Raw genomic sequence first — 18618 nt, forward strand, 5'->3', positions numbered from 1 at the left:
CACCCTGCTGGCTCCTGAAACACCTGGCCTACTAGGGTACATGCTGAAACATCAACTTACTAGGTGTGCACAATAAAGTCCCCGGCCCAAGCTGGTGTGTCGTCTGTGCTGGGCCAGGTTGGGCTGCCAGGGTAAATGCCAGTGTGCAGACAGCCCATTTCAGAGATGAGAACACAGACCCAAGATGGCAAATGTTCCCACTCCAGGTCTCTCCAAGAGACAGAGACAGGTGCGAACCCAGGATTCCCTCCCGAGTTCCCCTTCTCTTCTGGGCTTATGGTCAGGAGCATCGGTGTGAACACTTTTCATTTAAAAACAAAATTCCTCCGGAGGAAAGAAATGGAGGAAATGCCTCTGGCCTGGCCGGGGTCCCCCAGAAGCAGGTGTGGAAAGAGTTTGAGTATCAGTGGCTTAGTCGGGAGGGAACCCCAGGAAACTCCCACAGAGTGAGGCTGTGAGGTGTGTGGGGAGGGAGTGGCCCAGGCAGGGGCTCCGGCACCTGGGTCTCCACCCAGACGCTGAGTGCACACCTGGGACTTCCCTACCCAGGTGGCCAGAGAGCTGGGCTTGAGATCCACCTGGGCTGTGGGTCTGGGTGGGGACGTGCTGGTCTAGGTGCGGAGGGGCTGTTAGCTCCAGGCAACGCCCACTACAGGCAGTGCAGGCCAGGAGTGAGGGGAAGCCCCCAAGCAGGGAGCCCAGGGCCTGGTGCGCAGACAGGCATTCACAGGAAGTGGGAGGCATCAGTGGGCTCTGACCAGGGTTGCCTTATTTTCTGCAGTTCTGGGCATTGAACCCAGGGGCACTTTATCATTGAGTCACATCCCCAGTCCTTTTAAAAATAATAGTTTTTTTAGTTGGCAATGGACCTTTATTTATTTATATGTGGTGCCGAGAATCCAAAGCAGTGCCTTGCACATGCTCAGCAAGTGCTCTCCCACAGAGCCCCAACCCAGCCCCTCTGGTCCTTTGTATTTTTTATTTTGAGGAAGGGACTTGCAGAGTGGCTGGGCCTGGCTTTGAACCTGCATCCCCTGCCCCAGCACAGGGTGGCTAGGGCGCTGGGATGACAGGCGGGGCTGCGCCGGGTGCAGGTTTTACTTTTGAGTCAGCGTGACTGGTCACAAAACAGGCAAAGGCCACGAGAAAGGAAGGTGCCGCCTATTTCAAAACAAGCGAAGCTAGATGCAGAAGCCTGAGCACAGAACAGCACGTGGAGCCCAAGTCCCCGGGCGGGAGCAACAGGGCCACTGGGCAGCCCTCGATCGCCTCCCCAGGCTCACAGGCCTCCCCTTGGCTGGGTCTGCCTGAGCGCGGCTTCCACAGCTGCCGTGGAAACGGGTTAGGCGGGCAGACTGTGAACCCCCACGCTGCACTTGCTGAGGCTGGAACTCAGCTGCTCTCGGTGGGCGAGCGTGTCCCAGGCACCCTGGGTCCCTGTCCCAGCACAGCAGTGCAGTTCTGCAGTCTTACCTGGTGGCCCAGCAACCCCACACCTCCGCATGGTTCTCCAGAAAACGGGATGGCTCTGCACCCCTCCCACAGCCCACACCCTCTTCCCGCACACTCAGGTGGGGGCTGTGGTGCTGGGGGGGCGCCCAGGTGTGCACGCGTTCCTCTCCTCAACAAATGCTGAGCAACTGCTGAAGCTCAGGAGCCCGGGGCACAGCAGAGACCTGGAGAAGTAACCGCTCCTGCTCCTGAGGATCTGGCAGGGTAAAAACTGAGATGTCACACTCGTCACGGGGGTGACGGCGGGAAGGCAGCATGAGACAGCCCGGTCTGCTCTGCAGTCGGAAGACCCAACAAGTAGGAGAGGAGACCCGGCCCTGCAGCAGGACCTGACCTGGCATGCAGGGAGCGGCGAGGAGCCCGAGGCTGGACAGGGTGCCGGTGTGGACTCCAGGCTTCTCTACCCAGGACAGAGGGTCCAGAGTAGTCGTTGGCTGATCCTCGTCCACATGGGCACTGGAGACAGGGACCACAGGTGTGCCAATCCTGGCCTGGTGGGTTTGAAAATGTGGTGAGGCACCACCCCAGGGAGGAGGCTGGAGCCAGGACCGCCCCACACCTCTCAACTCAGGCCATGAAGTGGGCCTAGCTCTGCTTCTCAGAGGATGTCCAGGTGCTCCCACCTGGGCAGGCACACAGGTGTTGAGGAGGTGCCCTGTCCCTCCAGGAGGCCACGGTGGACTTCAGTGCTTAAACACACGGGGTGCCACCCTCTACCCAGCGCTGCCCACCCCATGCGCTAACACAGCATGACCAGCCCTCCAGACCCTGCCCACCCCACAGCAGCCCAGTCCCCACATCTTCCTCACCCCTGGGGTTCCTGTCCTCCTCCATGGTCCCCATGGCATCCCTGATGCTCTGCACAGAGTGTGACAGCCGGCAGCCCTTGGCTCCTCATGTCCCCTGTAGTAGGTTGGCCATATTCCTCCATCTCTGGGCCACTGTTGAGGGACACTTGAGTCATGCCTAGCTTTTGGCTATTGTGACTACAGCTGCCAGGAACATTCTAGAAACATCCTTTGGTAGACAGAGGGGCTGGTTTCCTATGGGCCCATACCCGTCAGGGGCTGTTGTGATTGAGTCTTCTGTGCCCCAAATGACCACACAGGACACCTTGAAACAAGAGGCATTTACCCTCTCCTCTTCCCAGAATCCGGCTTGGAGGTCCAGCTGTGTGCAGGGCCTCCCTCCCGGGGCTCCAAGCGGGGTCCTTCCTGCCTCTTCCAGCTCTGGGGCTCCAGGCATCCCTGGCTTGTAGCTATATCGCCCAGGTCTACCTCCATCATCATGTGACTCTGTCCGTCTCATCTCTCGATTCTTTTTAAATTTATTCATGTATTTATTGTCGGTGCTAGAAATTGAACCCAGGGGTGTTTTGCCACTGAGCCCCAGCCCCACCATTTTTAATTAAGTGGTGTCTTTTGGTTGTGTGCTTTTTAAATTTTGGGTTGTAGGTGGACACAATACCTTTGTTTTATTTATTTATTTTTTTATGTGGTGCTGAGGATTGAACCCACTGCCTCACATGTTCCAGGCAAGCTCCACCACTGAGTTGCACCCCGAACCCCAGCCCTTTTTATTTCTTATTTTGAGGCAGGGTCTCACTAAGTTGCTGTGGCTGGCCTCAAACTTACTATCCTCCTGCCTCAGCCTCCAGAGTAGCTGGGATCAAGGTGAGCAGCTGGGATGACAGGTGTGGGCACGATGCTCTGCCATCAAATTGGTTTTTAAAGCAAAGATGTCAACCTTATGCCCCTCCTGCAGTGAGTGGGGTCCTGCTGGCCCACCTCCAACCCTGGCCCACGAGGTGAGTCTGTGACTGGGAGGTGGCTGTTTGGGCAAGTGGCCTCCCTGGGCCACACATGCTGCCTGGTGACAGGGGAGCAGGGTTTGGGCAGTGACCAGCCCATGCAGGCAACAGGTGGTGCTGCCTGCAGAGAATTGACAACAGAAGTGTCCAAATCCCATCTGTTCACCATGCTGAAATTCTGCAGTACCGTTAAAATACTGGTGCCCAAAAAATCCCTTTACTTGGTCTCAGGGACAGGCTTGACTGCTCTTCCTTCACCAACAGGGGCGCAAGTTGCAACCACAGCTTGTTCAGTGCCTCTGTAGGGCCCAGCAGTGAATCCGGCCCGGGCTTGCATGGAGCGGGCTCCCTGGGGCAGGTTCCCATTGTGACATCTGCACTGCTCACCTCAGGGCAAGAGGTAGGTGGGCCGGCTGCTGGGATCTTGTGGTTCAGTCACCTACCCTGTAAACCAACCACAGTGTACTGTTCTTGCTGCATTTCTGTGTGAACCTATATTGCTTTTTCTCACTATCTTTGGGACTAAAATGTCTTCATCTCTATTCAATGGTTTGTTTAAAGCTAGAGAAAATCGAGAGCAGTGTTCATGGAAATTTCTGGTTGCTGGGGACATCCCTGGAAACACATAGTTCCGCCAGGACACCGAGGAAACCCAGCTGGGTGGCCACTGCTCATGCCTACGTGGGGGCCTAGAGCCTTGCGGTGCCGCCAGGCGGTGCTGGCCCGTGCGCCCCAGGCCTCCCACCATCACCCGAGGCGGTAGGTAGTGAAGCCACTGCTCCCCAGGCCTGGGCTGGTCCAGGAAGTATTGGGGCCTTGGCATACAGTAGTGCTCAATAAATAGTCCATGCGGGAAGGTGTGAACAAATAAAGGGACTAAGGAAAGGTTCCGGGAGAATGTTAATCCCATGGCCAGATCCAGGAGGGGCTTAAAGGGTACCCACAGAGGGGCAGGGCCGGCCGGAGGTCACCTGTGAGGTCAGGGCTGAGTCCAGTGACATGCACCCTGCCCTTCCCTGCAGGGCTGCTCCCTGGAGGGGACCCTTGTGGAAGAGGGAAGAACAGACAGTCCCTCACCCCAGGCCCCCCACTTGCCTTAGAAGAGCAAATTGTCCCAAATGACAGCACGGGCTTCCATCAGGGGTGAGGTTTGCTGAGTGACCATGTGACCCCTGCAGACACCCTCCAATACACACCCCAGGGTATGGCCCCCTGACTGGAGATGGTATGAGAACATGGGGCAGGGGGCTCTGACCTGCTCCCTCTCCAGAGAGAACTCGGGGCATGCAGAGGGTCTCAGGACCTATCAGAGCCCCTTTGTCCCACAGCCCCATGTATTTCCTGTCCTTGCCCCTGAAGGTTGGCATGCAGGAGGGGGAGGGGTGTGACCCTGTGAGCACACCCTGAGGTTCTACCAAGGGGTCCCCTAGTTCCCATGGCTGAATATGTTGACTGGGGAGTTCTTGTTTTGTTGTGGTTATTTTGGAAGCATTTATAAAAATTAAGAATAAAAAAGGGGTCAAGTGGGGCACAGTGGTGCACACTTGTAATCCCAGAGATTCCAGGGGCTGAGGCAGGAGGATGGCAAGTTCAACACCAGCCTGGGCGGTTAGCAAGATCCTGTGTCAAAAAAAAAAAAAAAAAAAAAAAATCAAAGAAAGGGTGGATGCTAGTCTGTTAACTGGAGGAAACCCAGCCGACTTACTGAAGTTGTCAGGATTATCTTGGAGTTTCCTGGTCCCAGGGAAAAAGGGGCAACCAGTAGATTATGGTCCTGGTTTGGCATGTCTTCTAAGGGGCATGCAGGTTTGTACCTGTGTCTTTGAATATAGGGGCAGGGGTATGTGAGTGGCTGAGAGAGAAGTGAGCACAGGGTGTTAGGGAGTTAACAGGGAGGAGCTTCCCGGTGCTCAGGGAGAGCAGGGGAGCGGACACATTACAATGTCATATTATGCATGTTTTCCTGGGACACGCTTGTCTGTGACCCTGTCTCTAAGCAAGTATGAAGCAAGGAAGATGAAAGCAGACACAACATTTCTGAGTGTAAAACAGCTAAGAGCTTCCTGGAAGCCAAGGCGAGAGGGGAGGTGAGTCCGCTCAGTCCCAGTGCGTCTGCACCGGTGCCCGCCTGCTTGCAGCTGGATCTGACTCCACACAAAGGTTGTCTGTCTGTGGCAGGGTGTCACACCGCTGCAAGAGCAAGATATTTCTGAGCTCCCTTGAAGCCAAGGTGAGAAGGGAACTATGTTGAGTTTGAGCCTCTTCAGAGGGTCTTTCCTGCTGGCGTGGTGTAGGTCTCCTCCAGGGGCTCAGGGGGGACAACGCCGGGCAGCCAGACGAATTCGGCTGTCCTCAGCAGGGCTCCAGGGCCGGGCGTAGCCAGCATGGGGCAGCAGCAGCCTGTCCTGTGTGCCATCAGGGCTGAGGAGGCGCCGGATGGCCAGCAGGTACTCCTGATGGGGGGCCAGTGGTGGGCAGGGGCAGTGGCCAGGTGCCCACACATACTCCTGACTCCGCAGTGGCCCGCGGTTCTTGTAAATGAGCTGGATGCGCACCTCATAGCGGGTCTCCTGGGCCTGGCGGTGGCGGCCCAGCACGCGGGCCTGGAACACTGTGCAGGTGGGCAGTGAGTTGGCTGGATGCCCACCCTGCATACCCATCCACACTGCTGAGGGTCAGGTGGGGCCTCAGAGAGCCCTGGGGACTGGGGTTGGCTGAGGCCTGGGGTCAAGTCAGGTTAGGGACCCATGAGGAGTTGGGCTCAATCAAGGAGTCAAATTAGGGTCAGGAGACGTCATCAAGGGTGGGCAGATCAGGGTCAGAGATCAGCAGAGGAATGGATGAGGTGAGGCTAACAAGGGGCCAGGTGAGTTGGGGAAGGGTTCTCACCAAAGTCACTGCCGCAGTAGTGGAGCAGCCGGTGGGCACGACCGCGGGTGTCGGGGCAGGGTGGACAGGGGTCTGTGGGGGGCGGGGCTGTGAGGGGCACAGGCCTCACCCTTTGCCTGCCCCACCCTGAGCGCCCCGCCTCACCTGGGGCCAGGGTGGGGATCAGCGCTGGGGGAGCAGTGGGACCCTCCAGGGGCCGAGGCTCCACCTCCCGCAGCTGCGGCTGCCGCTGCCGCACCGGCCAGCCTCGGGCCTGTGTCTGCAGTTGGAAGGGCCCGTAGCGCTCTCGGGGGAGCCAGAACTCAAACTGGATGCCGGGGTTGGGCTCCTGCAGGAGGATCTGGAGTGGGGGCGCAGGCCAGGGAGGTGCGCTTAGGGCCCGATGGCCCAGGCTCCCTCCTAAGTCCCCTAGCCTCCCGCTCTGCCCGCACCTGCAGGAGCAGGTCTTGGGAGGTGGGCCCGGTGGCGCGCAGCGTCTCCTCCGGCGCGGCGGCGCGGGCATAAACCACACGGGTGCCCGCAGCCTCGTAGGTCCCGGGCGGACTGACCTCCCAGTTCCCGTTGAGCACGTAGCGCCCATCGACCCCCATCAGCGCTGCAAGGAAAGGGTCGGTCGGGCTCCAGGGAACCGGCCCTCACCGTCTCCCGGACCCCGATCCCCTCCCTGGGCCTCCGTCTCCCCAGCATAAACGTGACCGCGACCGCCCCTCGGGCCCTGCGGTACCCAAGTGGTTGCGACTCCGGTGCGCCACGCGGATGTGTCTGGCGCCCTCGGGGATCAGGGTCACGTTCCAGTACCCGGCGAAGGCACCTGGGCGGGAGGGTAGGGGGTGCTGCGAGGACTAAGGGACCACTGCGGGAGGGCAGCCCGCCGGCGTCCCCGCACCCGGAAAGCGCTCGGCGAAGGGCCGGAGCCGCCAGGAAGGTGCTAAAACCCAGCGCTCCCGGAGGGTGGGACAATCTGCCAGCGGCCAATCAGGATGACGGGCGGGAGGGGCTGGGCCACAGACTGCCCAATCGGAACGGGACCTCAAACGCCTTAAAGGACCCGCGCCCGCTGTGGGGACCAAGGACGGGGAGAGCGGTCACCAGCGTCACGGAACACTCGCTGCACGAAGAGGCAAGAGTCGTTGGCGCCGCCGCAGCGGCCGCAGCGGTCCTCGAGGGCTCCCGAGCCCAGCACCCCGTCGCAGCCGGCGCTCTGCGGGGTGCGGACGAGAGCCGTCACAGGCGCGGGGAGGCGGGCTGAGGCCGAGGGGCGGGGCCTGCGGGCGGGCTGGGTGGAGCCAGGAGCGTGGGCCTGGAGAGGGCGGGGCCCGAGGGAGCTGCACGGCGCCCTGGGGGCGTGGTCTTAGAGCAAGAGGGCGGGCGCTGGGGACTGGGGTGTAGGAGACTGGCGCGGATGCTGGGCAGTAGGTGGGCGGGGCCAGGCGAATCCTTACTAGGCAGCGGCCAGCCACGCAGAGGCCATGGGCACCTGGGCTGCAGGGGGTGCCGTCGAGGACACGGCCAAAGCTGTGATAGAAGGCATGTCCCTCCGCCAGACAGTTGAGATCGCACTGGTTGGGTGCTGGAGACAGAAGTTAGTGAGATCGTGACCTCCATCGGACTTCCAGTCCCTCCAACCTGGGCTCCATCAGGCAAGCATCTGGGCACTGTTGTGAGTTGGGACACAGCACCCGGAAGAACTCATTCAGCACCTGGGCCCTGCACCCACAGGTGACCAATTAAAAGTGTCCAGTACTGTCAGGTGTGGCCTCGGTGTGTCACTGGCACTCCTGGCCTCAGTTTCCCCTTCTGCTTAACAGCAGGGTGAAATGCACTCTCCGAGCACACCCATAAACACACAGCCCTGCCGGGCATGGTGGCCTATAATCCCAGCGGCTCCGGAGGCTGAGACCAGAGGATTCTGAGTTCAAAGCCAGCCTCAGCAACTTAGCAACGAAGCAACTCAGTAAGACCCTGTCTCTAAATAAAATATTAAAAAGGGCTGGGGATGTGGCTCAGTGGTCCCATGCCACTGGGTCCAATCCCTGGTACCAAATGGATCAGTCCTGATCTCTGCCCAGGCTCCCTCTAACTCCCACCCCTCTGAACCTGGCTGGCAGACCCTGCTGGAGCAGATTTTGGCCTGGCCCTGTGGGGGGGTTACTGGGAATGGAAACATAGAAGGGTTTCTCCAGTTCTTGGCAGGGGGAGAGGGAGAAGAGCCAGAGAGTCGGCCCATGAGGCTGAGGGCTGAACCTTCTCCTTCCTAGGCTCTTCTTATCTGTGGACCACCACCATGAAGTCTGAAGCTGCCTGTCTCCCTTGAATCCGGAGGCGTGCTGCCCGGGGCACACAGTTATATAACTCCCTATTTTCAGCTCGATGCAGCAACATTTTCCTGTTACAGGGATAAGTTTGAGTACTGCTGGCCTCTGCATACAGCACTAAGTAAGTCCTCAGTCTGGCATTTGACCCTGTGCAGAAGTGACCTGATTCTCTCTGATGCGGCTGCCTCACACTTCACTTCATCAACTTCTACCTATTCCTCAAAGCCCCAACACTAATACCCCCTTATCTGTGCAACCCTTCATGTCCTTTCCTCGCTCCCTGTCAGCAATGAGTTGTTCACTCTGACCATCCCTGACCACAGGAGGCCAGGCTACTCACCCCCATGGAAGGGGATCCATTGATAGGTTTTCTGGGTGCCCAGGACAGGGCGGCCATTGTAGAGGGCACACTGTATGTCCCTGAACGGCACAGCCCCTGGGGGACAGTCCTGGAAGCAAAGATAGATGGGTCAGCCCCAGGGAGCCCAAAGAACCTGGCAGCGTAGCAGGGCTGTTCAAAAAGCAAGAGGGCTTCAGGGCAGATTCAGGAGGTGGGCAGAGCCTACCGGCAACTGGCAAAGGCGGTATTCATGGCTGATCCCCGAGCACGATTCCTCCCCGGGAAACCTGCGGGAAGCAGGGTGGCCCGCGTGTGGTCAGGACCCCAGGGCCCTCCTAGCGCTGGCCTGTGCACCCTCCACCCCCAGCAACCCCACCCGCATTCCAGCGGGATCAGTGGGATTAAAGGGCACAGCATGTGTGGGCAGGTCCAGGGCGCGGCCAAGGCCTGGGCCCGGCTGGCAAGAGAGGCGGAGCAGGGACCCCTTGCACCGCCCAGGCAGTGGCCGAAGCTCACCGGATGCAGCGCCTGCTGCGCACGGAGACGCCCCGCCCACAGGAGCTGGAACAGCGGCTCCAGGACCCCCAGGGCGTCCACTCCCCCGGACCCTACTTGGGGAGAGAGAAGCAGGTCAGCCTGGAGGAGAATTGGTGCATCCACACCGCTGTCCATGTCCCCATGCCCGTCTGGCCCTGGGCTACTGCCTGCCCCTTACCTGAGCACCGCTCCCCAAAACACAGTTCAGGAGGGTCCACAGCAAGAGCAGAAGGCTCTGGGAGGGTCGGGGTCTGTGAGAGCAGAGGGGGCCCATGCAGCGGGTGCCAGCAAGACAGACGCTGAACCCCATCTCTGCCTTGGCTGGCTGTGCGATCTTGTACAGTAATGAAACCTCTCTGAACCCCCTTTTCCTCTCTGAAAAAATGAGGGGATAATAGGGTCTTCATTACAAGAAAGTTTGGAGGGGTTGGTTGGATCAAGTAGGGTACAGAGGGGGAACTCAAAACTTTATCTGCTATTGTTATTGAATGTGTATCAATGCACACAGTCGGTGCTTAATTAATGTTTGGTGACAGAAGGAATCATTCCAAGGACAGCACACAGTGGCTTCTAGGGCTGGGGCTCCCTCCCACTCTTCCCACCATCATCGTTCTACCTTCCTGTGTGGCCAGGGGCCAGCCACTCCACTTGCCCAGGCCTCAGTTTCCCCATCTGTGCAGTGGGGACCAGCTGGATTCAGTCCATGATTCTGTGAGACCCTGCGGAGGGTGCCCGGGGGTGGGGCTGGGTCAGGAGTGCTGTCCCTGACAGAGGCCAGAAGCTGCACCCCAGCCTCAGGGCCCCCTGTGCTCCCAGACCCAGCAGCAACATGGACTCCCCAGCTGGGGCTGGGGCAGGGAGGGTGGCCTGGCCCTGGGCCACTATGGCCTCATGGCCTCATCTGCAGAGGGTGTGGGAATGAGCACCAGGGTGGTCTGCAGAGGAAAGGGGCAGCCGTGAGGCTAGCTGGGGGGCTGGGGGCCTCAGTTTCTGTCTGAGAGGGCGAAGTCCCTTGCTGCCCACTCCCCCGGTGATGGCGATCATGGCCTGGCACCAATGGCTGCTGGCATCTTGAAGGGCAGGCAAGCAGCCTCAGCCTTCCAGCCCCAGGCCCTGAGCTTCAGATGGGGAAGGCCGCCTTGTATGCTCAGTCCTCAGTGCCCCTGCTGCTGACATTTGGCCCGCGGGCCCCAGGGTGACTGCCGATGTGGGGAACTGAGGCAGCTTTGGCCTGCTGGCCTGCTGCAAGGCACGGCCTGGACCTCCCTCTCTGACCAGCTGTGTGGCCAGCATGTCTCTGCCCTCTCTGAACCCAGAGCCAGGACTGGCCCAGGAAGCAGGAAGCAGTCTGGACCTGAGAGCTAAGAGGGGACAGGGGCTTGACCTCCTGACAACACCCCCATGGGACTGAGCCCTGGGCTGGGGGTCTAGGTGATGGAAAGTGGGGGCTACAAAAATAACCCTTCCCACTCCTCTGACTCCCTCCCCAGCGAGCAAGGCTCTTCTCGGCTGTCGTGGCTGCACCCCACTGGCATAGACCTGGGGCAGGCCACACTCTGGGCCTCAGTTTCCCTGAGGAAAGGGACCACGGAGCTCACTCATACCCTGTGCATTACCGCTTCCACAACTCCGTCCCCCTAGTCCCACCGGGCCCAGGAGAAGGAGAGGAGTAGACCGCATTGCTGGCGTCGGGCCGGGATAGTGGGAGGATAGGAAGAGGGACTTACCGGCTGCATAGAGCCCAAGAGGCGTCTAGGTTCCCCAGCGGCCCCAGGGTGAGAGGAAGCGGCGGGGCCGGAGGTGCGGGTGGGGGAAGCTTCGGCGGCCCCTCCCACCGGGGCCTCCCGGGGCGCGCCCAGACCGGGATCGGGAGGGGTGGCGGCCCCGCGCGGCCCCGCGCGCCCCCGCGCGGCCGGCGCGCGCCTGGACTTGAATCTGCGACTGGGGATTGACTGCCCGAGCGAACCCCGGCCCCGCTGAGCCGCGGCCTGGCGTCTGGGCGTTTGGGTGCTGGTGACCTTGGGAAGCCCAGGCTGACCGCCCCCACCCCCACCCGGGGCTGCTATTCTGGGCGCCGCGATCAGGGCCCGAGAATGTGCCCGAACCGAGGTCGCCTTGTCCCGGGTCCGGGAGTGCGGGCGCTGCCCCCTCCCTGCCGACGCCGGGATTGCGTCCCGCGGGGTCTTCTTCCCTTCCCGGTCCCCCAGGGTCGCCCTGCGCCGCGGTGGAGACCCTCGCACGCTGGGTTCCCTCGCATCCCGGGGCTCCCCCAGCCAGGGCCCCTGCTCACTGAGAAGCGCGGCCCGGGGGCCGGGCGTGGGGGGCGGAGAGACCCTCCCAGCCGGCGCATTCCCGGGCGCTGCTGTCACCGGGACGCGCCCCACCCGCCTCCCGCCCGCCCTGCCCGTCCCCTGCTGCCAGCCGCGGCCTCCGATCCAGACCTGGGTCCACAAGGTCCCTCAGGTCCTGGCGGTGGCCTCACCCTCTCCGACCTCAGTTTCCCCCGTCCCGGCAATGGGCCGGCCCTGGTCTCCGCTGAGAGCCTTCCAGCCAGACCTCGGCTTTTTGTGCGGACGGGCGCTGATTGGGATACCCCAGGGCACCGCACCGCCTCATCCTGTCCCCGGGGAGCCTGTGCACCGCCCCCCGCCCACACAGGGACGGCATGGGACCCCGCCCGCTCTGCCACCAGCCTCACTAGCTTCCCGCTGTCACCCCACGGCGCCCCCTGGCGGGTGGTCTGAGGGACTGGGGCTCCGCGGGGACCGCGGGTGGACTGTCCTGTCCCCCGGGCTGGACCCAGGCTCAGCCTGAGTATCACCTCCTCCAGGAAGCCCACCCTGCAGCCCCCCAGTGGGCACCACAAAGTGGAGGGCTGGCCAGGGTGGGGGCCCCATGAGCAGCTGCTGATCCTGCTCTATCTGCCCTCCATCCTCAGAGCAGAGTCAACAGTGCCACTTATTAAGCACCACTTGTGCCCAGCAGGCTTTGAACAACCTGGCCAATCACAGGCCCGTGGGGACAGCAGCTGCCTGGGAGTGCATGATCCCACTTCTGGATCCACATCCCTGCAGGAAGTAGCCCAGGCGCACCGCAGGCAGCTTGAGGGGTCAGGAAGCTCTTGCTGACGAGGCCTCACCACGGAGCGCTCAGAGGAAAGGATGGCCTCCCTGGAGCTTCTCCGCAGAGGCCCTGGGCTGAGGGAACATGATGGCAGAGGTCGGCAGGCAGGGGCAGGTGGCCTGGCGGGGGCTCATGCTGAGGCTGCTCTGATCCAGGCTGCCAGCAGGTGGGAGCTGGGGGGCCTAAGGCGTGAGGAGGCCATGAGGGCTGGGCAGGTGTCCAGCACCGGGGTGTGGGTGGAGAGGCAGGATGGGCAGTGCTAGCTGTGTCTGGGAGTTACTGGCGGGTCCACCTGGAACCAGGGAGAGGGAGGCAGGAGCTGGCCTGAGGCACGGAGGAGCCCCACTGAGTCTTGCTCTGGGGCCTATCTGCGGTGGGTGCCCAGAGTGGTGGGTGAGGTCAGGGCCCAAGTGTCAGAGCCCAGGGTCGGGGAGGAGAATGGGGACAGGTCAGGTCCTCAAGGCTGCTTCTAAGGGGAGGGGCAGATGGCACCTCCAGGCCAGTGAGAGTCGGCCAGAGAATGGACCTTGGACCAGCATCAGAGGAGGCTCTCGGCGATGTTGAGGGGTGTGGGAATTAGACTTGATGCACAGGTCCAGAGAGAAGGGGCCAGACCAGGGAGCGTGGAAGCCCCCCAGGAGCACTCTGCGAGGCCTAGGGTGTGGGGCTCCATCAGTGGGCAATCGAATCCCCCTCGGAGGCACCCCGTTCCTGGAGCCCTCCACAGTGCCCTAGGGAGTGCTTACAGCAGGCGCTGAGTCCTGCAAGGAGCATAGCAGGCTTTGTGTCTGCAGGGAGTGCATACAGCAGGCACTGAGTCCTGTGGAAAGTGCACTTAGTGACCTCTGGCCCTGTAGGGAGTGCAGGCAGCGGGCACTGAGTCCTGTGGAAAGTGCACTTAGTGACCTCTGGCCCTGTAGGGAGTGCAGGCAGCAGGCACTGCACCCTGCCTGGGGAGCCCTGGGTTGTGGCCCACAGTCCTCTTCTCCACTGGCTCCTGTCTGTCCCAGCTCCGTCCTAGCAGCAGGACGCAGCAGATTCCCCATAAGGCTTCCCGCTCAGCTTCCAATACCAGGTGCAGGTGCAGAAGCTGGGACTCAGAGCCAGCTGGCCGTGCCCCTTCCCATGCCTGGACCCCAGCTTAGGATGCCTAGTCTCCCCACTGAGTTCCAGCCTGGGCCCCCTCCTCAAGGCAGGGTCCGGACAGAATGGGGGCTTAGGCTGCTGGAGCTCAGGTCCCAGCTGGCCTGCCACCTCTGTAGTGTCACAGCCTTGGGGCCTAGGAATGGCGTGCACTTCAAAATTTGTTAAGAGTGTGGATTTCGTGATAAATGTTCTCACCCCAGAACCCAGAATTGGACCCGGGGTGTTGCTCGGTTAGTGCTTGTCTCACTGCGTGAGGCCCTAGTTCCATCCCCAGCACTGCTAAAGAGGCAAGTGAACAAAAAGCCAAAGCAAAGGGACGCAGGGCTACTTTGGGAGGTGACGATGCGTGCACGGCCTTGGTGGTGACAGTGGCACTTGCATGTGTCAGACTCGCCACTTGGAAACCCCCTTTTTTCTTCAGTTGTTGGTGGACCTTTATTTATCATTTATAGCAGTGCCGAGGATGGACCCAGTGCCTCCACCTGGGAGGCAGCCTCCACCACTGAGCCACAGCCCCCAGGCCCTTCTTGAGGGGGCGGTTCTTCAGTGGACCCAGAACAAAGTGCTGTTGAAAGTGATCTCAGTTCTCCAAAAGAAAGCCCTCCAAGATCTCGTGGACTCTCCACGGCCTCCCTGTGTCCCACAACACTCCACGGTCTCCCACGAGCCCTTGGGCCTCCCCACCAGGTCCCAGGACACTCTGACTGCCTGAGTAGAGGGCCCCTACCTGTACAGAACCCCAGGTCCCCCTGGGCCAGTGGTGCACTCCTGTTGTCCAGTGACTTAGGAGGCTGAGGAAGTTCCAGGCAAGTTCAAGGCCAGCCTGGGCAACTTAACCCAATCCTGTCTAAAAATAAAAAATAAGAACTGTAAAAGACTGGGGATGTAGCTCAGTTGTACAGCTCCCTTGTGCCAATCCCAGGACCTCAGGACCCCAGGTTTCTCTCTCTGGGTAAGGGTATGCACGGGCCAGGAACCCAGGCCCATCAAGGCCAGAGGAACCCCACGGGAACCAGGCTGTGGGTCCCTGGTCTCCTGACCCTCTCCTGACCCTCTCCTGACCCTCTCCTGTTCCAGCTCAGAATCTGTTCCCTGTAGACACCAATGTCCCAGCCAACTGTGCAGAATTTCTTGAGTCAATCTGCTCCTTCACCTCTGTCCACAGATGTCACGGCTGTGTCCATCACATGCTGAAACCTTCCTGAGGACCCCTGTTTCAGGAGGGGGGCTTCCAGTGGGCATGGCTGCCCCAGTATGTATCACATGACCCTGCTCAGCCAGTCAGAGAATGGAAAAGGAGACTGTGATCTCTCTGGGCCAACGAGAGCCTGCTCTGGGACGTCAGCTGAACCACTTGAGGAAAAGCTGCTCCCTGTGGCTGGGGTTGCCTGGCTTGGAGGGAGAACTGGGATTGCTGGTGACTTCTTTGTCACCCCCGTTCTGTCTGGACCCTGCTCAAGGAGGGGTCCAGGGAGGTCCAGCAGCGAGGACAGGGAGTGGAAAGGGCTGGGGTTTGAGAAGCTCAAGTTCCTGGATTGACCCTCACCTGAAGCCATTAACCTGTTGTGTTTTCCACTTTAGCAACTTTGAGTTTCTGCTACTTCTAATCCAAAGGTTCCTGTCTAATGGGAACGGCATCGCTCACAGCTCCTCCGCTCCTGGGACAGTTCCTGCTTCTCAGGTTTTAGATGAGCAGCCTGTCGCGAGCGGCGGAGAGGCGAGTGACTAGAATTTGGTTCCAAACAAGTTGGCTTTATTTGATACACTCAGGATAACACAATCCGTATCTTAACCTTAATATTCCTAATATCACGCCTCAATCAAATCGTATGGCAAATAAACACACCTCAATTAAATAGTCCAAAGTCCTCTCTGTCTTGTCGGTTCCGCGACCTTGAATGCGACGTACCTTAGTTGGAGAGAAGACGACGGCTGGTCTCGGAACCCCCTCTGGCCGATGGTCCGAGGATCGAGGACAGGCAGGCTCCGCTGGTCGTAAAGCAGTCAGAGCAGCGGAGTCTCGGCAGTCTCCACGGGTGATCGGTGGGGCTCGCGGACCTGGCGGACATGGATTCCTCAGGAGGTCTGGGCTGAGCCGAGCAGCCGTCTGAGGGGTGAGTTTACATTCCCTTCCTCTGGGCTTGTTTCCAGTTCTGGTCCAGTTGGTGTCTCATCTCCCTGGTGCAGCGCTCTCGTGACACATCTTTTTGGCTTGCCGTCCACTAGGGGCCGGCCATTTATTCCTCAGACATCCAAGTCTGCTCCTTTCACAGCCCCCTTGGAGGAGGGTCTGGGTGGCTGCGCACCTGTGTCTGAAGTGGGCACCTCACTCCCAGGGGCTGGCTCGCAGGTAGGGCTCCCTGCAGCGGGGCAGGTAGGGCTCCTGGCTCTGCAGGGGTTGGGGCCTCAGTTTCCCCGTCTGAACAAGGTAACGCAGCTCCACTTTTCCAGCACCTTTGAGACTGGCCCAGAAACAAAGGCAGGAACTGGGTGAGGACGTGTGGGGTGGCAGGAAGGCGCAGCGGGCAGGGCCAGGCGGCTGCCCAGGGCTGAAGAGCTTCCCGTCCTGCGGCAGTTCTGCTCTTGGACTCCCACTACGTCCAGCGCTGGCCACAGCGTGTGACCCAGTGACAGGGGAGTCAGGACCGGGCAGTCCAGAGCTGGGAGGTGGCCACGGGTGCAGGGCTGGGGGCCGGAGGGCTGTAAAGAGGACGGTTGCTCTGGGGTGGGGACACTCTGGAGAGTGGTGACGGCTGCACAGCACTGTGGGTGTCACAGGCGTGACTGATGTGGGCGCAGGCGTCCTGTGTGCACTCGGGGCCCTGAGCTCCTCTGGAGAGGCTGCAGGGCTTCCCTGTGGCGGGCACTCTGGCAGGGCCCAGAGGATGGCAGGCGCAGGGCAAGAAGGAAGGACGTGGTTCCCACGGTGTCACAGAGCCGGGTGGCCAGACCCCCAGGGAGGCTGGGAGCCCAGTTTAGGGGCGCTGGGGAGAGTGGAAGGTCTTACAAAGTGACAAAAACCAGCAAGTCATTTTAGGCACATTCTTAGGTGAAAAGTGTTTTAAAAGTTTGTATCGGGGCTGGGCTGGGGCTTAGGGGCAGAGCACTTGCCTGGCATGTGTGAGGCACTGGGTTCGATCCTCAGCACTGCACATACATAAATAAATAAAGGTCTATCGGCAACTAAAAAAATCTTTAAAAGTTTGTATCATATAATGCCATTTATGTAAAAGGAAAAGCTTATATCCTAGGGTAAATCCACACCGAACATCCAAAGGAGTCGACAGAGTTCCCCCACAGTGCTCTTGGGTCTTTGGGACTTTGAGTCACTACTTGGTAGGTTTTGCTGAATTTTTGTAACGATCTCCCAGGTTCCTCTTTTTAAATAGAATATTCATTGTGGAATCACTTTAGATTCACAAGGATGTTGCAAGGACATTACAGTGTTGCTGTGTACCCTCTGGGGTCGGGAGAACAAGGCCTCCCCATCTCAAAGGTGTCCCTGTCTTGATCCCCAGAGCCTGAAGTCACACACCTCCCAGGGCAGAAGGGACTCAGGCGTGACCGGGGGAGGGCCTGAGCTGGGGTCACCCAGGGTCCTCATGAGAGGAGGCGTGAGTGTCAGAGGCAGAGAGCCTGGAAGACACACACTGCTGGCTGTGGAGCTGGAGGAGGGGACGCGGACTGTCCCTGGGACCTTGGGAGCTGGTCCCAAGGGGGACACAGATTCTCCCTGGGACCTCGAAGGGCGAGCCTGTCACACCTAGGTTTAGAACTTCTTCCTGGAATGTAAAATAATAAATGGTGTTGTTTCTGTAATAAGTAGGTCTGGCGTGATCCAGATCACCAAGTTTGTGATCCTTTGCAACAACAACCATAGGAAACAAATGTGATTTGTTACAACTAAGTAACTGATGCTGGCCCCTTACCGTTACTAATGAGGGACAATTGTAATCACTAGCACTATTTCCTCACTATTGCCTCGTCGAACATTTTATGTGGCTTCCACCAGTCCTTTTTCTTCAGCAATGAATGTCCTTTCTCTGTTCCAGGCTCCCTTATGACATTGGGCTCTTTGGTCATTAGTAAAAAGACCCAGGCGGATGGAAAATGGATTATTCCTGTGGGAATTCGGCAGTTCCGATGCCCACACAGCACCCTGAATATAGCCAGAGTTGATTGATGTCCCTGAGCAGAGGGCGACATTGGGTCGGGAGAGCAAGGCCGTGGGGAGGGAGTCCACCGCAGGAGCTGTGTGAGCGCGGGGTGAGGGCGGACCCGGTGCCTGCTGGTGGAGCTCCCAATCTAGTGGGGCAGGAAACCAACCAGCACAGAAATAGGGTACGTTTCAGGTTACAGTGGAGTCAAGGTGTCTATCAGGGCAAGGGAAGGGTGCAGTGGCCACCTGAGCCAAGGTGGCCGCTGCCTGCTGGGTCTTAAGACATGCCAAGGCGAAGATTTGTGAGGAGTGTGTGCCAAGGCCCTGTGGGGGATGAGGCTGGGGTGAGGACCCACAGCGAGCCTGGAGCTGTCAGAGGGACAGCAGGGCCCCCTCCGTCCCTCCAAGCAGGCACTGAGTACGGACCTCCTGCATGAGCTTCTCAGCCATGTGGAGCCAGACACTGGACAGTTTACATCCCAGGGGGAAGCCCAGCCCACTGCGGGTAGCAGAGGGTGGACAGTCCCCTCCTTTGCCTCTGGCAGTTAGTTCTCATAGGGTCCCTGGTCACCAAACCTTGCTTCAGGCTCTGCCGTGCGTGGGAGACCCAGGGCTGCAATGGGGAGGACCACCAGTAGCTGACTTCAGACTTCCTCCAGGCAAAACGAAGATGCTAGTCCACCATTCGTGGACGATGTGGGTGAGGGGAGTGAGGGAGGGAAAGGCAGCCGGGGCCCCAGGGAGAAAAAGGAGGTTTATGGAGGACTGGGAAGATTTAGCACCAAAG

The 18618-nt window shown here is 59.8% G+C and overlaps 1 protein-coding gene and 1 long non-coding RNA gene across 16 annotated transcripts; one reads left to right on the forward strand and one right to left on the reverse strand.

Annotated features, from left to right (window-relative positions):
• Positions 1-875: 875 nt before the first annotated feature.
• Adamtsl5 (ADAMTS like 5) lies at positions 876-12020 on the reverse strand. 15 transcript variants are annotated; one of them, XM_047530977.1, is made up of 13 exons: positions 11131-11170; positions 10020-10122; positions 9582-9778; positions 9383-9474; positions 9093-9153; positions 8867-8975; positions 7654-7781; positions 7301-7412; positions 6936-7022; positions 6643-6806; positions 2322-2453; positions 1847-2003; positions 876-1708 (listed from the first exon to the last, which is right to left on the reverse strand). In XM_047530977.1, exons 3-13 carry the CDS (start codon positions 9711-9713, stop codon positions 1623-1625), a joined length of 1260 nt encoding a protein of 419 aa, XP_047386933.1. In that variant the 5' UTR covers positions 9714-9778; positions 10020-10122; positions 11131-11170; the 3' UTR covers positions 876-1622. The 15 variants fall into 15 exon arrangements, 14 of the variants coding, with proteins under 14 accessions (XP_047386933.1, XP_047386930.1, XP_047386927.1 ...); XR_007105736.1 differs by lacking the exons at positions 876-1708; positions 1847-2003 and adding exons at positions 5028-5933; positions 6212-6551 and having other exon boundaries at positions 2344-2453; XM_047530971.1 differs by lacking the exons at positions 876-1708; positions 1847-2003; positions 2322-2453 and adding exons at positions 3089-5933; positions 6212-6283; positions 6356-6551 and having other exon boundaries at positions 9582-9654; positions 11131-11268.
• On the forward strand, positions 7261-17452 carry LOC124968478 (uncharacterized). The gene is made up of 5 exons (XR_007105738.1): positions 7261-7419; positions 8020-8165; positions 8470-8647; positions 14838-15786; positions 17191-17452. It is a non-coding gene; the product is annotated as an uncharacterized LOC124968478 (long non-coding RNA).
• The last annotated feature ends 1166 nt before the right edge of the window (positions 17453-18618 follow it).

This window comes from Sciurus carolinensis, chromosome 17 (genome assembly GCF_902686445.1).
Source record: "Sciurus carolinensis chromosome 17, mSciCar1.2, whole genome shotgun sequence".
NCBI lineage: Eukaryota > Metazoa > Chordata > Mammalia > Rodentia > Sciuridae > Sciurus > Sciurus carolinensis.

Bases quoted from the DNA above. Each gene is read 5' to 3' on its own strand.
- Adamtsl5 (XM_047530965.1), bottom strand. From the start codon at position 9,713: ATGGGGTTCAGCGTCTGTCTTGCTGGCACCCGCTGCATGGGCCCCCTC. The intron at 8,976-9,092 runs GTAGGCTCTGCC...CTTTGCTTCCAG, and splicing joins ACCGCCTTTGCCAGTTGCCG to GACTGTCCCCCAGGGGCTGT. The intron at 5,934-6,211 runs GTGAGAACCCTT...CCACCTGCACAG, and splicing joins CTACTGCGGCAGTGACTTTG to TGTTCCAGGCCCGCGTGCTG.